This window comes from Prinia subflava, chromosome W (assembly GCF_021018805.1).
Source record: "Prinia subflava isolate CZ2003 ecotype Zambia chromosome W, Cam_Psub_1.2, whole genome shotgun sequence".
Lineage (NCBI taxonomy): Eukaryota > Metazoa > Chordata > Aves > Passeriformes > Cisticolidae > Prinia > Prinia subflava.
In genome coordinates, this window is record NC_086282.1 from 805,797 (window position 1) to 825,315 (window position 19,519).

The 19,519-nt window shown below is 38.9% G+C and overlaps 1 protein-coding gene across 3 annotated transcripts in view; it reads right to left on the reverse strand.

Moving 5' to 3' along the window:
• Positions 1-3,892: 3,892 nt before the first annotated feature.
• The window catches only part of LOC134563455 (tripartite motif-containing protein 2-like), a 94,807-nt gene continuing 79,180 nt past the window's right edge, over positions 3,893-19,519 (reverse strand). For 2 of the 3 annotated variants that reach the window (XM_063421375.1, XM_063421374.1), the window contains exons 9-12: positions 12,232-12,400; positions 10,523-10,593; positions 7,160-7,300; positions 3,894-6,171 (exon numbers count right to left, since the gene is read on the reverse strand). In XM_063421375.1, coding sequence (XP_063277445.1) covers positions 6,019-6,171; positions 7,160-7,300; positions 10,523-10,593; positions 12,232-12,400 — 534 coding nt within the window. In that variant the 3' untranslated portion in view covers positions 3,894-6,018. Of the gene's footprint in view, positions 6,172-7,159; positions 7,301-10,522; positions 10,594-12,231; positions 12,401-19,519 lie in introns of all 3 variants that reach the window. The other variant, XM_063421376.1, reaches the window with a different exon arrangement.

Sequence of the window (19,519 nt, forward strand, 5' to 3'; positions counted from 1 at the left end):
AGTACCACAAGAGGGTCAAAGAGGAAGTTGGCCATTTACTGCAGACTTTTCTGGTCAATAACAGTGTTCCTCAGTATTAGTGTTCAACCTGTTTGTCTGATTTTGCTCAGTGGTAATGAGCCTCTGCTCTAGTAATCCAGGGGACAGAAAACATTTCTAGCCTATCAATAAGAAAAGATTGGGAATGTAACAAGTGTCTTACCTACTAAGCCCAGTGGTTTCAGGATATCCTGTGCTATTGCTTCTATTCTTGGTAGTCTTTTTTTACATGGGAAGGAATAAGTGCTCTGCAACTCTGAATGTCAGAACAACACTTCTTGGCTTCAAGATGTGATATTCTTTTAGCTGGCAGACAAATAAAGTCTTTTGTAATTATCTGAACTTCAGGGCAGATAGACAAGTATATTCAGCATCAAGAGTATTTGCTGAACGCGTATTCATCTGGAGACTGACAGAAAACCAAAACTGATCCATTATGTTGTACTAAGTTTGTCTTTAGGAGAAAAATGAGGCCTTGAAACATGCATGGCTGCTGACACTGCCTATGATTTGCAAGAAAGAATGAAACACGTATTCCTCTAGAGGGTTTGGGGGAAAGATCCACAAAAAAAGGACAGCTGCTCAGTATTTCAGCTGTCTTATTTCTGACTGTCCTGCCACTGAGCAAATACTCATTACTGGGGGTTTCACTGACCCTGCTAGTCCCCTCCATTGAGGGTGCATCCAAGCCAAATGATACATCTGAAGATTCTGTCTTTCCTTCGTGAGCAAGTTCTCAGTCACAATGAGTTCTCAAATGATTCAGGTTTGGAGAATTCACCAGTGACCAAGGTGAAGAAATAGGTACTATGTGAAATTGAAGTCAATACAAGCTGGAAGTTTGTTCTTATAGGAACAGAGTCAGACTGAACTACTAAGACAAATTTTCTGTTCTGCACAATAATTTAATTTGGTTTTCTGCAACAGACCCTTGAAAGATTATAGCACACCTCAGCTAAAAGGTACTATGTACGTCTGTCATGCAAGCAGAAAAGCTTACAGCTCTTAATCTTACTGCCACCAATGAAAATCTTAATTTTGATTCCTGGACTGAAGAAGGGAGGAACAAGGAAGTCCAACTCTGCACCTTCTTCCTTAGAACAACTCAAGTCCCTCTTTCCTCTGTGTCCACATAAAAGTTTAACACCTGTGAAAAAAAATCACACCTTCCTTGGCTTGTGACCTGTGGTGTCAGGGAAGAAAACTGGAAAAAATTAGTTGTCTTCCTGCATTATGGGGTTACTTTTAGGGACAGTGTGTATGAAACATATGAAAAATAAAACCTCAACCATGAAAATAACAGAGGAAATGAAGGAGTATCTCCGTGACGGTAGAGTCGGCGACAAAGTATCTCTATAAGCAAAGTAGCAGGGGTAGCACGTGGTTTATTGTGAGGGCCTTGCTTGTAGCTGTTAGGCACAGCTAAAGCAGGCCAGGAGAGCAGGAACAGAGGAACCCCCCGAGGTCCCAAATACCGTACATTAAATATCTTTCTAAGTTGAATAGTCTGTGTTGGACCAACCAATCTAATACAAGATAACAACATTTACATACAGCCAATAGAAATGTCCCATTACCTAAGGCAAGCAGAAGGGGATTGTTTAATCAAAGGAGCTGGCCTTCAGCTTAGCAGGAGTATATTGTTTAATCAAGGGGGCTGGCCCTCAGCTTAGCACATTGTTGTTCACAAGCTGATGGCCCTGTACCCCACACCCTAAATTTCAAAGCATGCTTTCATTTCGCTTGTTGAACTCAGACTCCCAGAATCTAAACCGACATATTTGCAAGGTCTTTCTACTTCATCCTTCCCAACAAGGAAAAAAGCTTTATTTTTATTATTTGAAATTTTTGTGTGAGGTAAAGATACACATTTGACTCCGGTTTTCCTACATTTCCAAGACAGAGTAATTTTTTTTATCAGCTAAAGCATTATGAATACCATGGCACAGAGGAAGCTAAAGCACAAAAACACTTTGATGTGCATCTTTCATCCTTGACTGTAAGGAGAAAAAGTCTGTATTTAGCCTCATAGGGATTTTAAAAAGACAAACAAAAACAATATCATCGACAACAAAAAACAAGTGAGAAGAATATTTCATTATGAGTTTCAAGAGAGTGCAAGGCTTACATATACACAAAACTTATACTGACAAAGATGGAATGTACAAAAACTTTAAAAAAAAACATGAAAAAAAGAACTGGAAACACTCCTAGAACTGGAAAGCTGCAGCATATCAGCTGGTAGAGATTTCTATCAGGAGCTGCTGCCATACACCACGCAACTTTGGGAACATTCCCATGTCATAAAGCCAAAGGAAAAGTGTCAGGGTTAAGGCTGTGTTGCTCACAAACATCTACTGAAGGGCTGTACATTTGTCAGAAATAAAATGACCTGTTAGGAACCTTCCCACTCCGTAGCACAAATACCTTTTGGATACTTTCCACAAACAGGTCAAATAGTCACTGCTCACAATTCTTGAAGAAAAGTTTGACTTTACATCATGATTTCATAACAAGCTGTCTCCCACAACTAAGACATTTCTTTACAACAAACACAACATATTGGGCACTTATAATTCTCATTATGGCAACACTAGATCCTTATTATAAAAAATATTGACATAAAATCAAAAGCCATCTAGCTTTTACAGAACAGATGAGCATTTACTAGTAAATAACACTCCATGAGGCAAATACTTGCCTAAATCACTGTCCTTTTCTTTTTCAATATATTGGTGCTGGTTTAGCCTATGTAAAACTCTCCTATTGTTTATATTGGATTTATCTGAACAGATCTTTTTATTCTATTCACAAAAAAATGAAAATACAGTTGGCTAGTTTGTCTTAGAATGTTCCATATGACACAAGATCTAATGACCTTTTGAGATTACTTTTGAGTTGAAGATTAGTTAAATGAAGCACATACTTCCACCATTCATGCTGTGCTGCTAGTCAATCAGCACTCCAGGGAAGTCAAAGGGACATTTGGTTATACCTAAAATCTGGCAGCAGCGTGCCTATAAAGCCTTTAATAAATGCTAACAACTCAGCAAATCACATAGTGCAATTATGACCTTCCCTTAAGTGGATGATAAAAAAAGTCTGCCAGCTTTTAAGTGCAAAATTTTTGCTTTGGTTGCTCTTTGTAAGGTTTATAAGACAAACAATTTAGTGATGTTGGCTTCAAAAGCACACCATAAAAGCCATGTGTTTCTCAGTTTCCCGGTGCCAGGCAGATAAGGTCAGACCTTGGAAGGGAATGCCCTATACCACTAAATTTGAAATTGAAGTTGACAGCATTTACTATCAGAAGTAACTTCAAATTAGTGACATTTTTTAGGTGCTGCTCTGCTGATAATGTCTAAAAACTCAAAAGACTACTCAATTTTAAGAAAAAATCCACAAAACTAATAGCTTTGAGCTGGATTGTGAGGGGGGTTTTATGGAGAATTCATTATTTCATCAGGATGCACTAGGTTCACAAGGGTTATCTAAAATCCTGGTAAAAAATGCTGAACCAAAGGACTGAAAAGCTTTTGAAGAAGTGTATACATGAAATAGTGCAGTCTTAAGTATCTTTTTTAATATATGGGTTAGGATCTGATTTTCATGCTTCTCAAAGTTCCTGACAACAGAGAATTTGGCAATACTTTCTGAGGGGTAAACATGCAAGCTTAGTAAAACTGTATTCTAAAAATCCATATTTGGAACTAAATATGATAACTGACAGCGACAGCACATTTTAAAAAAAATTTATCTCAATCTGTGCAACCCCTTCTCTTTGTTACTAAATAAAATTCAAATGCCTTCTCTTCACTGATGTGCTATTTATGAGCCTTCCAATGTCAGAAAGTGTTATAAGGACACTTGGAATGAAAATTTGATCTACAGCTTTGTTAAATTTTGATAGGACAGTTTATTTGTAATGACTGAGATACCATCTTCAGAATTTTAGGACAAACTCAGTTCAAGCAGAGGATATTTTGTTCTCTTAGTAATAACAAACTTGAGTTTTAATATTCATAAATGTTACCACCAGTTTCTTAGCTTCATTATACAGTCCTTAAGCTTCATGCACAAAGAATTTATTCCAATGAAATAAGGAAACATATTTGCACAAGAAATTGTAAATTGGTTCTATGTGCAAAAAATAAAGGAAAGAAGAGGAAATATCTTTAGGAAACAGTAATTAAAAACCAGACAAACCCCCCATTTAAGAACCTTGGGGTCTGCATTTTACAAGTCAAATGCAACTTTACAAAAAACCATACCTTTTTCTCAAATTCATTGAAACAACCACCGACGTTTTAGAAATAAGACAAATACTTATAACAAGAAATTTTATCAAAGATTTCTTTCCATTTTGCAAACATGCTTAAAATACTCCCTTGTTTCTGACCCAATGCCCTTTTGTTTCAAGGCCCTAAAAATGAGAAAAGAAAGACAGCATTTCCCATGCTATTGTAGGCATTGGCAGCAAGCTCACAGCTCCTTAAACAACACTTAAAAGGGAGCACCACTATCTATATCAGGCTACAGTAGCAACTCAACCTTTGACCACTGGATATAGAAATAAGAATAAAGCCAATGCTACTTTAGAAAGGACAAGTTTATACTTAAAAAAACCTCAACAAATCAAACATTAAAAACAGAACCATGCCTGTAAGCATTTCCAGTTAAATTAATACTTCAACAAAGAACACAGTAGAGGGATCTGGCAGAGGAAGAAAGGTCATTTTTTAGAGTACTTCCATTGTCAAATATCATACATACATTCCAGTTTGCTGAAATAACCCATGTTTAGTTTTTTTATTTTTATGTCAATCAGTCATACATACATACATACAAACAAATTGGAACAAATCTAACAGTCCTTGTTTTGTTCTCTAACAAAATTCCCTTTGATGACGGACTTCAGGAATTGGTTCAAATTCAATTTTATTTTTAACGAATTTTTTCTCACATAAAAACAAATAGCTTTGGTAACCCTTGGATTTCCTATACAACCTCTGTTTACCATAGTTCCTTTGGTTGTATAATGTAGGTCCTCCACAGGGGTACTTCTCTGGCTTTCTGTCCTGTGTGAAGCTGCATTTTATTTTACAGGTTAATACAATGAGTTGCCGTAAGGAAACATGGCAATGGACATGTATGAAAGAGTGGCACACATGAGGTTAATCAACTTGACATTGTAATAACCTTGATCCTAATGAACTAGTTTGGTGTCAAAAGGTCTGCTCCCACTAACATATCGCTACAATTAAGTTTTTCCAGAGTTTTAGAAATGTCAGGTCTCTGCAAACTCCTTCCTGCACACTGAGCAAGAGGAAGAGTGAAAAACGGCCACACGAAACAATCCTTCATTAATTCCACATGAATAGGGAATTTGCATTGATTCTCATAGTGCTAAACACTGAGCTGTGTTAGGTCTGATGGTTAGAGCTAGATGGATTTTGTGAGACTTAACCTTATACTAAAAGAACCTACTTGTTATACACAGTAAGACTGAAGAATGTTAAAAGTGTAATACCTACCATGATAATGAGATCTAGAACATTCCCAGGATCACCTCTGGGTTAAATAATCCAGGAAGTTGGTTATTTAGACTTGGAAGCTCTGAGCAGGAGCTATCCTTTGCAGTCATCAAAAAGCTTTGGGGACTTTTCCCAATTTTTTCTCATTTTTACCTTATTAGTTAATTCCAGTTTCATAGGTTGCAGTTTGTGTGTAATTTCACATTGTCTATATGAATTCAGTTACAGAGGATTTTTTTTATTAACACATCAAAAAGTTCAGTGAGAAACATAAGAGGTGCAAGTCCTATGTAAACAAGGTAAGCTTGGAAATTATCACAAGAAGTCCACAAGAGACTCCTTTGTTATTAAAAATGAAAAAAAAAAGTAGGAGATATCTTGCACTGGATCTCTAGGATGAGTCTTTTTGTAAGGGTGGGTGATTATCCAGCTCCAGAGCTCATTGCTACTGTAAGTATCGATACACCTTGAAACAGTGATTTCCAGAGTCTGCAACTACAACGTGGCCATCTGAAGTAAGAGCCAGACCTTGGGGACCATAAAGTGGGTCAGCAGAGGTGTTAATGTAGGATAAAAATGATCCGTTTCCATCAAAAACCTTGGAGGGTGACAAAGCACAGAATAAATGTTATGAATAAAAAAGGAAAGTAGTGGACACAAGTCTGCTCTCAGTTATACTGTTCTACTTCTCATTTCTGAAACAGTTGACATAGAATAAAAAAGGGCAGAATTTGTTCTGTTATCTCATAATATGCAGGTTTATATACAAATGTATGTTCTTATTAAAAAGAACTAATTATAGATGCCAGGATCTTTGGCAAGAATTAACACACAATGAAATAATAATAATAAAATTAAGAACCTTGTCCGTTCCTTGTTCTAAAAATAGTCAACTACAATAAATCAAACTTAATTGGGAACTCAACCAACACCTTGTTTTCCTAACAAATATCACTGTTGTAGCCTGATTCTTAGGTTCTCGCACAGAGAAAACCAGGAATTTGTTTACTCTGTTGACAGTGCTTCCTGAGAACAACTCATAAGCAGCTCCCTCAGTTTTATATTCAGTAGAAATAATGCATACACTTATTTATTAAATATTCTTTGGCAAACAAGACGACCTTGCAATTAGCACTTAACACATAAAAAGAGTGCAACTCTCATAATTTGAAAGCAGAATAATTTCTCAACATTTAAAAAAGATGATAAAAATCCGCTGCATTCACCTCGGGTCATTTGCTTTTTCATATTTTCCACTATGTCTCTGATCTTCTGTTACAGTGATTATAAATGACTATCATCTCAGCAATGCTTATAAGTCTCATAAGTCATCAAGTAACTTTTGGGGAACTAGTTGGTGCGAAAATCCTTGGTCACAGTGGCCATCAGAGCTGCCAGCAGCCACACTGAAAAGCTGACAATCTGACACCACCGGATCTGAAGGTGGACAATGAGACATATAAAGGATGGTGTGAGAAACCATATAATTTCTAATGCTGATAGTGTTTCTTGGGCAGTCTGAAGGCCAGAGTTACCAACCCATTCGTTTTTTTAATCAAGCACCTTTGAAATACAGAAATTTCTACCTGTATTCGGCTGTTTCCCCAGTCTGCTACGATAATATTTCCATTAGAATCTACTGCTACTCCAGTTGGTGCGTTAAATTGCCCATTTCCTTCTCCATTTGATCCAAATTTAAGCAGAAATTCTCCCTCCTGGTTAAATACCTGTATTTAAAAACAGGTAAAAACAACAGCCTAAATATGGCATGGTATCAAATATTAGTAATCTAGTACTAGCAGTACACCAGCTAATTAAAGGAGGAATTGAAGAGTTCCCAGGAACACACAGCCCCAACACACACACACAAGATGGGAGAAAAGGTGCCCATTTCTCCCTTCACTCCATTACACCATACAGCATTTCCCTTTTCATTTAAGATCTGATTCATCTCAGACACGGAGGTCAAGAGCCCCAGAACCCTTCTGCAGCATGTGCATCTTGAACTGAAAACAGCTGAATGCAGATACAGCACTGGGTTCTTTGTTTCTGTGGAACTAAAATACAGTGGAGCAGATGTTCTCTGCTTCCATAATCTAACAAACATTGCAAATCATGGCATGCTGCTCTCTGTAGACAGTTCAGCAACTGAATTCTCTGTGATGGTAACAGGTTTAGACCGCAGAAGGATGGAGCTGATCAATGACTATTCTGTCACTGACCTGGATGTGCTAATGGGACCAAACAAGATACAAAATATGTCATTTACATAGTACCAAAGCCATCTCTAAAATATTTTGGTCCATCTTGGACCCAAGCTCAGCTACAGTACAAGGTCCAACAGTGTTCTTAGAGACTGATGGTGGCTTGCACAAGAAAATGCAAAGACCTGACAAGTGCCAAGTGATAACTGAAGTGCTGATAAGGTGGAAGATGTCAGGAAATTATTGTGTTCTCGAACACCCACAGTGAACAGAGAAAAAACATTTGGGGAAGGAAATTAATGAAGTACCAAGTTCGTGCCTCAGATGATTAAAGAAAATAATAAAAAGTCAACTAATGGAAAAAACAGACAAAGACATATTGCTTTCTCCCTGAGCTGAAGTGACCAAATGAGAGAGAAGCTTACATTGCACAGGATTTTCCATAAAAGATGCCTGAGGGAAGGAATATCCTTGAACGTTAATGGGGGCAGGAAAAAAATGTTGCTGAGTAAGCTTGTTTAATTCAAGACACTGGAGGCAGGAAGCAGCTTTGGGACTCATAAGAGTGAAATTAATTTATTTGGTTATTTATAAACTAGTTTATTATTTAAAAGAAGTTGTACTCTGCTCTCAGATTATAAACTCTCTAGAGTGTTAACAGTTATATGTAGCAATTTAGAGAACACTACAGAAATAAGAATCTTTTCCGGTTAGTACCAAATTGTAACAAGTAACATTTGTATCCCATTGAGTCACACCAGAGACAGATGGGACACTGTTCTCATTAGAAATGTAGTAATTATATGTCCTCTAGGATGCCACACTTCTAACATTTCTTCACTTTTTTTTTTTTTTCATTTCAGTTTGCCCCTTGCTGTTATGCCTCTCCAGCATTCTTGTTACCAGGCAAACCTGGCTTGTCGAGAGGTAATTTATGGAGTCATAGGCCTCCTGCTGCTTTAGGTCTCCTGCAGCAGGCTTGGTTTCTGTGTTGTAATCCCAACCACTAACTACTTCCTCACCAATTCCAAAAGGATATGCAAGCAAGGTTGCTATTCCATACCTAGGTGATTCAGAACTGCTCAGGACACAAAGGTGTCTATGCTCAGGCATATGCTTCCTATTTCAGGTGAATATACTAAAACTTATTTTTTCAGTCAAAAGCAGTAAAGAACTAGATTGAGGGTTCATCTTTGCGTAATAAATATGGTACATTAATTCGTGTTTTGGTGTACATAGGCTGTAAATATGTTCTGTAAAATAAAAATGCAAGCAGGTCAGGCACGAAATCAGCTAATCTCAAATCGGGCAACACCCAGGAATTACTATTCAGGGAAGGACAATGCCTTGCTGGGAATCTGGACGCTGTTATTGACACCAGAATGAAAGGCAAATCAAGATCGAAATCAGTCCTCCAGGGGTAGCAGAACTGCGAAATGTTCAGCCATCACCAAGGTGGACGCCTCTCCATTCAGAAAGTCATCTCCTATTCATACAACGAGGGAAGAAATTAACACCCATCCTTTCACGGGGAAGCCCCATTCAGCAGACCGGGCAGAGGAGATGAATTTGAAAAACCACCTCGAACACAAAGAACTGTGGAGAAATCCTCTGCCGCGGGCCAAATAAACTGTATAAAACAAGGGCCAAATAAGCTGTATAAAACAAGAACCCAGAAACAGACCAATTCATGAACGAGGGGGTTACAGCACGCTAGAGGCTATAACTGGTTCATCCAGCAATGATCCCGGGTATCGGCGCTGTACTTCTGATTGATGGTTTTGCCTAAATTTCTGCCTTGTAATTCTTTAATTAATAAAATAATATTTTATTACTTGGAATAAAATTGGCATTTATAACATTCATGTTCGGTCAAAATAGGCATTAGGTGAAATGCCAGAGATTTTATTTTGTTTTTTTTGTGGGACTGACATACATGTCCTGAGAACCCAGGTAAAACAGCATCCTGCCTCTGTCCTCCTGCTGCTGCCTCCTGTAGAGGGAGGGCACAAGAGCACATGCAGGAAGTGTAGGAAAGGGAATGCATGAGAACAAACACACTCAGGTGAGGCATTTCTGAAGTGGCCTGTATCTCTTTCACAGACATTTGCCAACACATCTCAACATGTTTCCTTTGTTTAGTTTGTTACTGGGACAAACAAATAAACTTCCTATCTTGCCATGACTTTAACAGGCTGTGAGTCAGGACTTCCCATGGGTGTAAGGACTAGTGGTCAGTTCTGCTCAGTGCAGGAGGCACTGAATGAAAACCAATAGCTACATGGGTTTTAGGAGAATCAGGTTGTCAAATGGATCCAATAATCTTAAAGCTTATAGGTATGGAATTTAAAGATTGTCATGTATCTTTACTTTGTTATAAGGAAAGCTTTTACTGGGAAACTCAAAAGCCAGACTTTTAAAAGAAGACAGAATACAGGGTCAAGAATGGGTTTGGCAGAGGGCTACTAAAAATAAGTAAAGTTTTTTGTTTTTGTTTTTTTTTTGATAGAACTTACGTTTAAGCAATTGAATTAGAGACTATTATAGTGACACCAAAGGTAATGGACTATATCTTCACTGAGCGATGCACTGCATGCAAAGTTCTCTGAAAGTGCTGTCCTTATAGCAGAGCTCATACAGGTGGAGTGTGATCTCTTTGGCTTTAACAAAACGTTATTTTCCCCAAGAAAGTATCACAATAAAATTAAAATGGCAACTTTCCAAGTTGCCATTAATTGACAGTACCTTGACAGAATGGTTATGAAAATCTGTAATGATAATTTCATTGTTGCTGTTTACAGCTGCAAAATGAGGACCTGCAATGCAGAAAAGGAAGAAGAAAAAAAATAGTAATACCATTAAAATAAAAAGTATGGTTAAATTTTAAAAAATATCAGCCTGTCAGCATATTATGTTTGGCTTCTGAGCAATAGTAGTCCAAGTGGGAATACCTATTTCAAGTTAAGAGTAATTTTACTTAATGGGTTTTTTTACAAGCTCAGCATGCTTTTTGTAAACACAAATAATTTCTTTTTCAACCAGTTGTCAGCTATTGTTACCAATAAGCATTGTTGATTTCTCCCTCTCTTGTATACATATGGCTATGCAGAGATTTATGGGCTTATTAACAAGACAAAACATGTAGAGCTTAAGCATAAAATTGTGTATACACTGAAAATTGTTATCAAAAATGTTCCTGTAAATTCTTAATTGAAATATTTTATGCTCTATATGCTCACATCTTAGAAGCAATTGAGCTAAAAAGTTTTAGGATAGATAAAAAAGTTTCGTAGAAGACCACTGTCAGGGGAAAAAAGGGCATTTTTGCTTTACACTGTGTATTGAAATATGTGTGCAAATTTCAGTAAAGAACAAATGGTAGCTTGAAAACAGGCAAGTACCCAAACTAAAACACCTGTTGCTATTTTGAGTTATTAAACAGAAACAGAACTCAGTTTCAATTTTCACAGTATATCAGGGTAAACTATAAAAAAAGTGAAAAATTTTACATTGAAAACATTTGAGTATTGACAATGTACCTGTTTTCTGTAGCCTAACAGCAAGAAGAGGTGATACATTTCTCAAATGCACTGTTAGGAAGTATTTGCCTACTTATTTTCAGGAGGTGTTTTTGCAAATTTTCAAATGAAAAGAAATTGAGATACCCAGAAAATGTAGCTGTGTTAGAGCCCAAGCTCTCATAAATTATATATATTATGCCATAAGACATTGCAAGAGATCTCAGGATAAAAACACATTGATGATATTCCTCTTTTTCACTGTGAACCTGTCAAAACAACTACATACTAAAAATGTCCCAACACCTGTAAAATTACCTGCATACCTAGTTTGGTATCTTTGTTTCAAATTTTGAAAGAACAGCTATTCACTTAAAATATATCAGTGGGGTTGTTTTTTAAAACTTAACTGCATGTTCTACTTGAAAGATAGCATGTGCAAGCAGTCAGTTGAGTATAAATGACAATTTCCCCAAACTTAGATTGGCTGTTCCATAACTCTGCCTTCCTGATCTCAATCTTAACACTACCTCATTACACTCATTTTCTGAGATACCACTTAAGGCCTTTGGTTTTGTGTATCTGATGACTGGAAACACAAAGCACAGCATCTGAGTTGATTGTGGTGAACAGCTTAGTGTAGCAATTACAAAGCACTTATAAAATGCTAGTTAAGATCAGTCTTTCTTGGGTCACTGATCTAAAATGCTTCCAGGCATAAGGAGGTAGATGAAACAATCTGGTTACAGTTACATTTGCAGAACAGATGTTGCAGTCTGCCTGACCAATCAAGCAAATAGAAGTTGTATGTCTAGCAGAACTTCTCCCCCTGAGGATAAAGGAGGAGGATACAGCATCTTCAACATGCTCAAACATCATGCAAATGTGAGCAGAAGAGGCAAGAAAAGGGGATTTACATATTACCATCAAGTGTACCTGCAAACTGCTTGTCACCATTTCCTCGACTTCCAAACCTGGTGACTAATTTCCCATTTGGCTGGAAGATGAAGACACAGCATGCTTTATTGTCCACTACAATGATATGTCCATTACGATCCACTGAAACACCTTTAGGGCCCATGAGCTTTCCAGATCCAATTTTGGCCTATAAGGGAAAACACAAAACAGGAAAATGTTGGCATGATAGAAATTAGTTAGTACAGTTTAAAGATTGTATTACAGGCACAGAGCAGAACAGAGAGGCTTTTTTTTCATCAAAAGTTGGAAGTGATAGTTTTTATCTGCTCTTACTATGTACTTCATATTTTTTCTTCAGATGAAAATAAAGTCTGCTTTCTGTATGTCTTTTCTAGACTGAAAAATCTGCCACCTCAGCAAATGAGTCTAAATATACAACTCATAATAAATACAGTCATCAGATTTGTGTGACTTGATAAACTTGTCAGAAATGTCTGCATATACAGCATTAGGGTACCAGCAGGACAGGCAGACAAGCAGAAAGGACTTTTGTCTCCTATTGTGTGCTATTCCTGAGTCCAACAACCACCTTGATGGACAGGGAGACATCTTTATCACCGCCTGCATCTAAGAAGTCAGAGTTCTTGAAGCATCAGGGCTGAGTGGAATGGAGGCTGTGATGTCCTCTGTTGCCTTTCCTGGGTTAGTAAGACACCAGCACCTTCTGAGTGCTCATGGGAGAGCTGAAGCTCAGGCTAACCTCTGTATCTTCCACCAGATTCCACATGAGATTGCTTCACTTGTTGCTTAGACACATGAAGTGTCAGCTGAAAACTGCAAAGGGGAGAGGATCATGTTGCCAAAGAGCAAATGAAGCAATCTTTGAAACACTAAACAAATCAAAGCTTGTTCCTATCTTAGTTAAATAAAATTTTTCCATCATTTTAAATAGGCCTTGTTACTACCAAAACCATCTGCTGACTTATAAATGCCAATACAATATTCCAATTAAAATAATAATTTGGTTTATTAACAAAAGATCGAATTACAGAATTTCGGTAAACCCACCAACAGCGGAGATACTTGACAGTCTTTTTCTCGGGAAAATGCCAAGGGTGAACCCTGAGACACAGAACCTGGCAGTCTGCTGTCTCCCCCTAGGTTCACAAATTTGCCCGGTTCGGGGCTTAGTTTTTATACACTTTATTCTGCCCTTGGCAATATTTCCTCATTTTCCCCTTTGTGTCTAAGCTAGCTATTCAAATTCATGGGTGTCTCCGGCTCAGCTGAAAAGAGTCCCCTCTCTCCGGTAAGGTGTTAATTTCTGGTTTTGGCAGATTTCCTGGCTGATTAATGGTCCGAGATATGGATGATGATGCTTGATGCTCGGTGAGGGTGTTGGCTGGTGGTGTTGATGGCTCTGCCACTTTATCTTGATGGGTCTCCTCCCGGTGATTGAGGAGACTGCCGGTTTTCCCTAAACCTTTTGTCTATTTCTGAATGTGAGCTTCTGGGGTGGTGCCTGCCTTTTCATAATTTGGTTTAACAAAATGTTACAAGGTATCCTGAAACTTATACTTTCATACAACACACATATATATACAGTTTTTTATCGTTTTCAATTTATCATTAACCATAAGAACATGAATTAATCATTTCACATTTTTCACATGACATAATCTGCAACAGGAGGGGAATTGTATACAGTATTTCACTGGAAAAGCATTCAGTGGAGATAAGATGGATCTCACAACAGTAAATTATTTGGAAAGGCTAGAGAGCTGTCAAATCCAAAAATGTCAGAAGCATGCTTTAGTAGGTTTAAAAAAAGTGGTTCTTTAAAAAGGATCTAAGCAACAGAGAAAGCAGAAATTGAGACAAAGCCTTCAAAGAATCCATTAACTACCTGGGTATTGCAGTGCATTTTTAGGTTATGATTTATTCCTGTATTGTGCTTGTTATATTTGGTATAATCCAGGCACACCCCTGTCTCCATCCCCAGTTATAGTTTCACCCGGTGGTTTAAGCTCTGGAACTCCACCTCCCAGTTGTCAATCCTCCCTAATTCTATCCCACTTTCCAGAGTTTTCCCTATCAATATCCCTCTGTGAGCCAACCTCTACCTAATCCCTGCCTTGCAAATCCCCTAATCCTCGATGCCCCATAGGCCCACGTGACCCTTTTCCCCCCTCCCCTTTCTGTGAAAGCATAAAATCCCCCCCAAGGCCTCTGCCCGGGGTCTTGGGGCTCCAACATCTGCTGAGTAAACATCTCAGCTTGCACCGAAGTCCTGTCTCGCTGTTGTCTGTCTCTGCGTCGACCCATTGATAACTGGGACCAGCAGAGCTCACCAGGGGGGCTGCCACAGCCCAGTTGCCACCTGGCAGGATCATCCCAAAAATCGGGCACTGCTTCACCTGGGCATATATCCAAGAAGACTCTAGGATCACCTCACAATCCATTCCACATTTTTCACCATTTTTAGGCTGAGATTCTAGAAACTGTTTTAATCTACATAAAATCAGTTGAGTTTTGACCTTTCAGTTAAAAAAGATTGTAAATATGCAATTGTTTGCATTGGAATGGAGCAACTTGCATCCTGCTTTTAGACGTTTTTTAAAATTGATGGACAGATTTGAAAGCACTTATTCAGGCTGGTTTCAAATGTCTGTACTGGACAGACAATCCACCAAACAGGCTGTGTTGAAATTATGGATTCCAGAACTTTCAGATCCTATAGTAATTTGTGAGAGACATCCTACAAAGTCAGGTTCATATCTTGGCAAAGAACACACTTTTCTGTTTACATTGGAATTTAAATTAATTATATACTAAGATATTCATCTTATTTAGGACACAAGGCCATCTTTCACCTCATTGCCTTTGCAGAGTGAGACAGATCACTCCCTAGAACAAGCAATGCTGAGAATCATTGAATCATTTTGGTTGGAAAAGACCTCTAGGATTGAGTCCAAGCATTAACTAGGATTGAGCCCTAACACTGTCATGTTTACCATTAAACCATGTTCCCAACTACCACATCTACTTCTGACTTCTCTGCCCCTCTCCCCTCCCTCCTGAAACTGGAGAGTAGCAGTGGGACAGATTACAAGGCATTGAGAAAATCCATTGGTCAACTCATTTTTCTCACATTGCTCATGTTTTCAAAGCAAACAGAAGAAGCTCTCCTACCCTTAGTAAGTCCCATGCTCCTATTTCACCATAAATTCTCATAGGTGGGGTTGCAGGTAAAAAATAGGAACGATCCTAAAATAAAGCCACCTGGGTTCCCTGAGGATGGCTGCTACTAAGCCACTACAGAACCTTTTTCGGCCTCCAGTAAAGAAAATTCCAAGGAGTAAATCTTGCTGCTTCAAGACTATGCTTAGCCAACATGCAATGATCTTGTGTCAGTTTTATGTCCATGTACATATACTGCTATAAACTGCTAAAATATTTAGGCAAAATCTACCAAATTGAATCATGCTAAAATATCCCAAGGAAAAACTATTAAAAATTATTTTGTGTTCACCAGGGGAAAGATATCAGCAGATCTACAAAATGTATTCAGTTTGCATAACATCAAAGCAGCAAAACCATAAATCAAATGAAAATCTGTAGATGTATTTCCTTTGGGGTGATTAAATCATATTCCCCTCTTTCCTTTGGGATGCCCGCACAGTTGTCTGCTTGAGCACTGCACCACCTCCTTCCCATCTTTCCAGGATTCCTATGGGAAATGACTCAGACTCATGAGTACAGTGTCTTCCTGCCCATATAAACACATATGGAAAAATACAACGAATAAATCACATACTACATTAATGGGCACTCAGTGCTGGGAAGAGTAATAAACATCACAATTCTTGGGCCAGGTTTAAAATATAATTTGCAAGCAACAATTTAGGTCAAAATATGCTGATGAGACATTACTGGATCTGGCTGAACATATTCTTTGTATATTTTTATTTCAGAAAGTTTCTTAGAATTATAGGTTTAATTATTTAGAACAGAACATTATGAAACCCAGTCACTCCCATTAATTGTATGAATGGAAGTATTTTCAGGCTTTTTTTCCACTATAAATTAGTACAGTACAATGAATCATGTAAACTGTTAATACAAATAATGTGTTTAATTGAATTCAGTAAGGGACATTATGTCCCTTATTTTATAGGGTCTTAGAATTTAGACTGGTTTTCAAACATGTGTTTATAAAGTCACCCTACCAGGTTGGAAAATATTCTACTATGGGATATTCCTAGAGGTAAAAAAAAAACCAACAAACAATCAGCTAGCCTACATAAAAATTAATGAAGACTTTTCCACTGTAGGAGTAAGCATGTTAGGGCTAAGTTTAACTTTACCAATCTTGTTGCTGTATGAAAGGTTCAAGATTGTCAGGGATTAATTACAAACTTTCAACAAACCATCTTTTCTTGTTTGAGAACTTCTCTAATAAGGAGATACAGCTTTGTCACACATTGCAATACCACACAATAAGTGTATTTATAATTCATGTGACTGTCAATTCAATTATGACCACTTAACCACACTACCTGTTCCCATCAGAACATGTAACCAGACAGCTCTTTCCTTAATTCTACTAATGAGACAAGGAAGAAGTCTGACACATGAAATGTTTCCTTTAATCTTTTTACACTTATCTAAACTTGATCTTAACTTGACTTGCAGAGCCCTGTTTGATTGATAACAAGCTTGTCATCTTATATATAGCTCTTCAAGACTAGAAGGAAAACAATTCTCAGAAGAACAGGAATCATTCTCTTGGCTCTGTTGTCCACTTCCTTCACTAGGTTTGAACACCACACTGGTGAGGACCTGGCACAGCTGCTTCACCATGCCCTCTCTCCTTAGCCTAGTGCTGTATCTGCTGCAACCGTTTCCTTAGCAATTTCAGAGTACTTGACAGAGGAAGCCAGCACCGTTATCTGCCTTGTACAGATGAAGAAAATAAAGCACTGGGAAGTGAAATGGAAGATCACTAATCACCCATGAGATCTGTGGCATAGCCAGAAACAGAAGCTCCAAATCCTAAAACCCAATCTGAGTCTTTATTGTTTCCAGGATAATACAACCTTTCATGTGAAGAAGCTCATGTTTTGGTGCAGCCTTAGGTTAGAGTTTGTCGGCCTCTGCATTTATCTAAGTTTTATAGCCTTGAGAAAACAGAACTCCTGTCTTTGTTGCTGCCAGAACTGAGGAAGGTGACACTTTTCTGCCTGGCAGTGGAGGTTGCCAAGGGGAGTCAGTCCAGTGTTGTAATCAGGGAGATGCCTGGGCCTGGCTCCAAGGAAATTTGCCTTATGGATCACATGACTATTAAAATTCCGCTAAGCGAGAGAGAGTGTAAGTAAATACAGAAGGAAGGGGACAACATCAAAAATAGTTAGATTAAGCTCAAAACAGCCCCCTGATATTGCTGAGTTAACAACTAGCAGGCCACCTGCATCAGAGGTTTTACACAATGACTCGCAGGCACAGTCCTTTGAAGGTAAATGCCATTATCCTTTTCTCTCTGTCTGTTATTTTAGCAAGTGCTGCCCAATTTAATCTGACAAGGCCCCTGTAAGAATTACCACTGCCAACACACAAGAAATTACAAGGCTTTATCCAGATTCCCACAGGCTAGATCTGTTATATCTATGCTCTGTGCTTCAAATATATTTTATTTAACCCCATAATAGAATAATATCCTGAGCTGCAAGGGACCCACAAGGATCATAGAGTCCAACTCCTGGTCCTAACACCATCATCCCCAATACAAGCCCCATCCCTTCATGGCATTGACTATCCCCTATATCACAGCCTCAGCGGACATGACCTCCCAACCCTGTGTGTGTCCCCCCACAGTTCCCCCTGTGCTCACCCTGCCTGCATCCCTCCTCCCCAACACAGCTCTCCAGCTACACTGTGCAGTACAGGATGCCCCGAATCAGTGCAGCACCAATACAGGACCCCCTACTCCCATTATAGCTCCTCAGTGTGGCCCTGTGCCCAGTGCTCATCTGTGTCTCCATCCCAGTGCTTCCCACTGCCTCACTCCTGCTCTCCCCATGCACATGCTCTGCCATGTGCCCTCTACCCAGCTCCTGCACTTATATACTTATGCTTACCTTCTGTATAAAAAAAATACCTCTACAAACATTTATTTTTCCTCTCATAAATATGGCTTATTGCATTCAATCTAAAAACAGTATTTTATACCATTGATGTTTAATCTCTCATTTAATCAGTCTAGTCCCAAGAACTACAAAGTCTGATGCATTAATTTGTATTAACCACACAAACACTGCCAATATTACATAGCTTTTGCATTTTTTTGCAATCCAACAGAAACATTGACTGAAAACAAACCTAGGCTTCACATCAGAGGAACTACATTAATAATTATTTTTTTCCAATACCTGTCTCCCTGCTGGTAGTATATGGCACATAAGGTCCTGGCTTCTCCAGAGTTTTTTCCTCCAGAGCTGGCACCATCCAAAATGCTGGATTTATAGCATATCTTAAGAAGGCAGGAAAACAAGCCCTCCATGCTGTTACATCCCCCTGGGGAAATGGTTTCTTCTCCCTCAGGGACCCCTGGAACTCCTGTCATGTAGTTTGACCCTTCCTTCCCCTTCTGACCCCATTGGCTGTGTGCCAGCTAGCCCCTCCCTCAGAGACCCTGAGAAAAAGGGACCCCTGTCCCCCGGGAGCTCTCTCTCCTGGGACATCAACCTGGAATAAAGGACTTGCAGCTAAAAGGGTAAGAGAGCCTCTTTTGAATCCTTATCCTGTCTTTCTTGATATAATCCTACTAGGCCTGAGAAGGGCTGAGCTAGCTGAGACCCTTTGAGGGAAACAGGATTGTATCAATTGGCCCCCAAAGTGGGTTTAATTATAGAAACCCATGCGGAGCTGGAGACCTTTCATGGTCTTAAAAGCTCTTTGGGAAGTTCAATTACCCTAGGCACTTTGGCCACATGTTGTTGCTATAGGTGGGTAGGGATAAGCTCGTAGCTTGTGGTTGCCCAGTCACGAGTGAGCTAAAGACAGGACCTTCAGTTGCTTCTGACTCAGCATATGATACCACAGACCAGGTAAAGTCCTCCGTTTGATCGGTACCGCAAACTGGGAGGGCGTCATTTTACCTTTGCTAGTAGCAGCGGGTGGGCTTTAGGACCCTGCGGTGGCGATTTTTTTTTCTTTCTTTTTTTTCTTTCGTTTCTGATTGCCGCAGCCCGCGGACCCGTGGGGCGGCTCCGCACAAGGAGCCCTGCTTTTTGGGGAAACCCCGGCC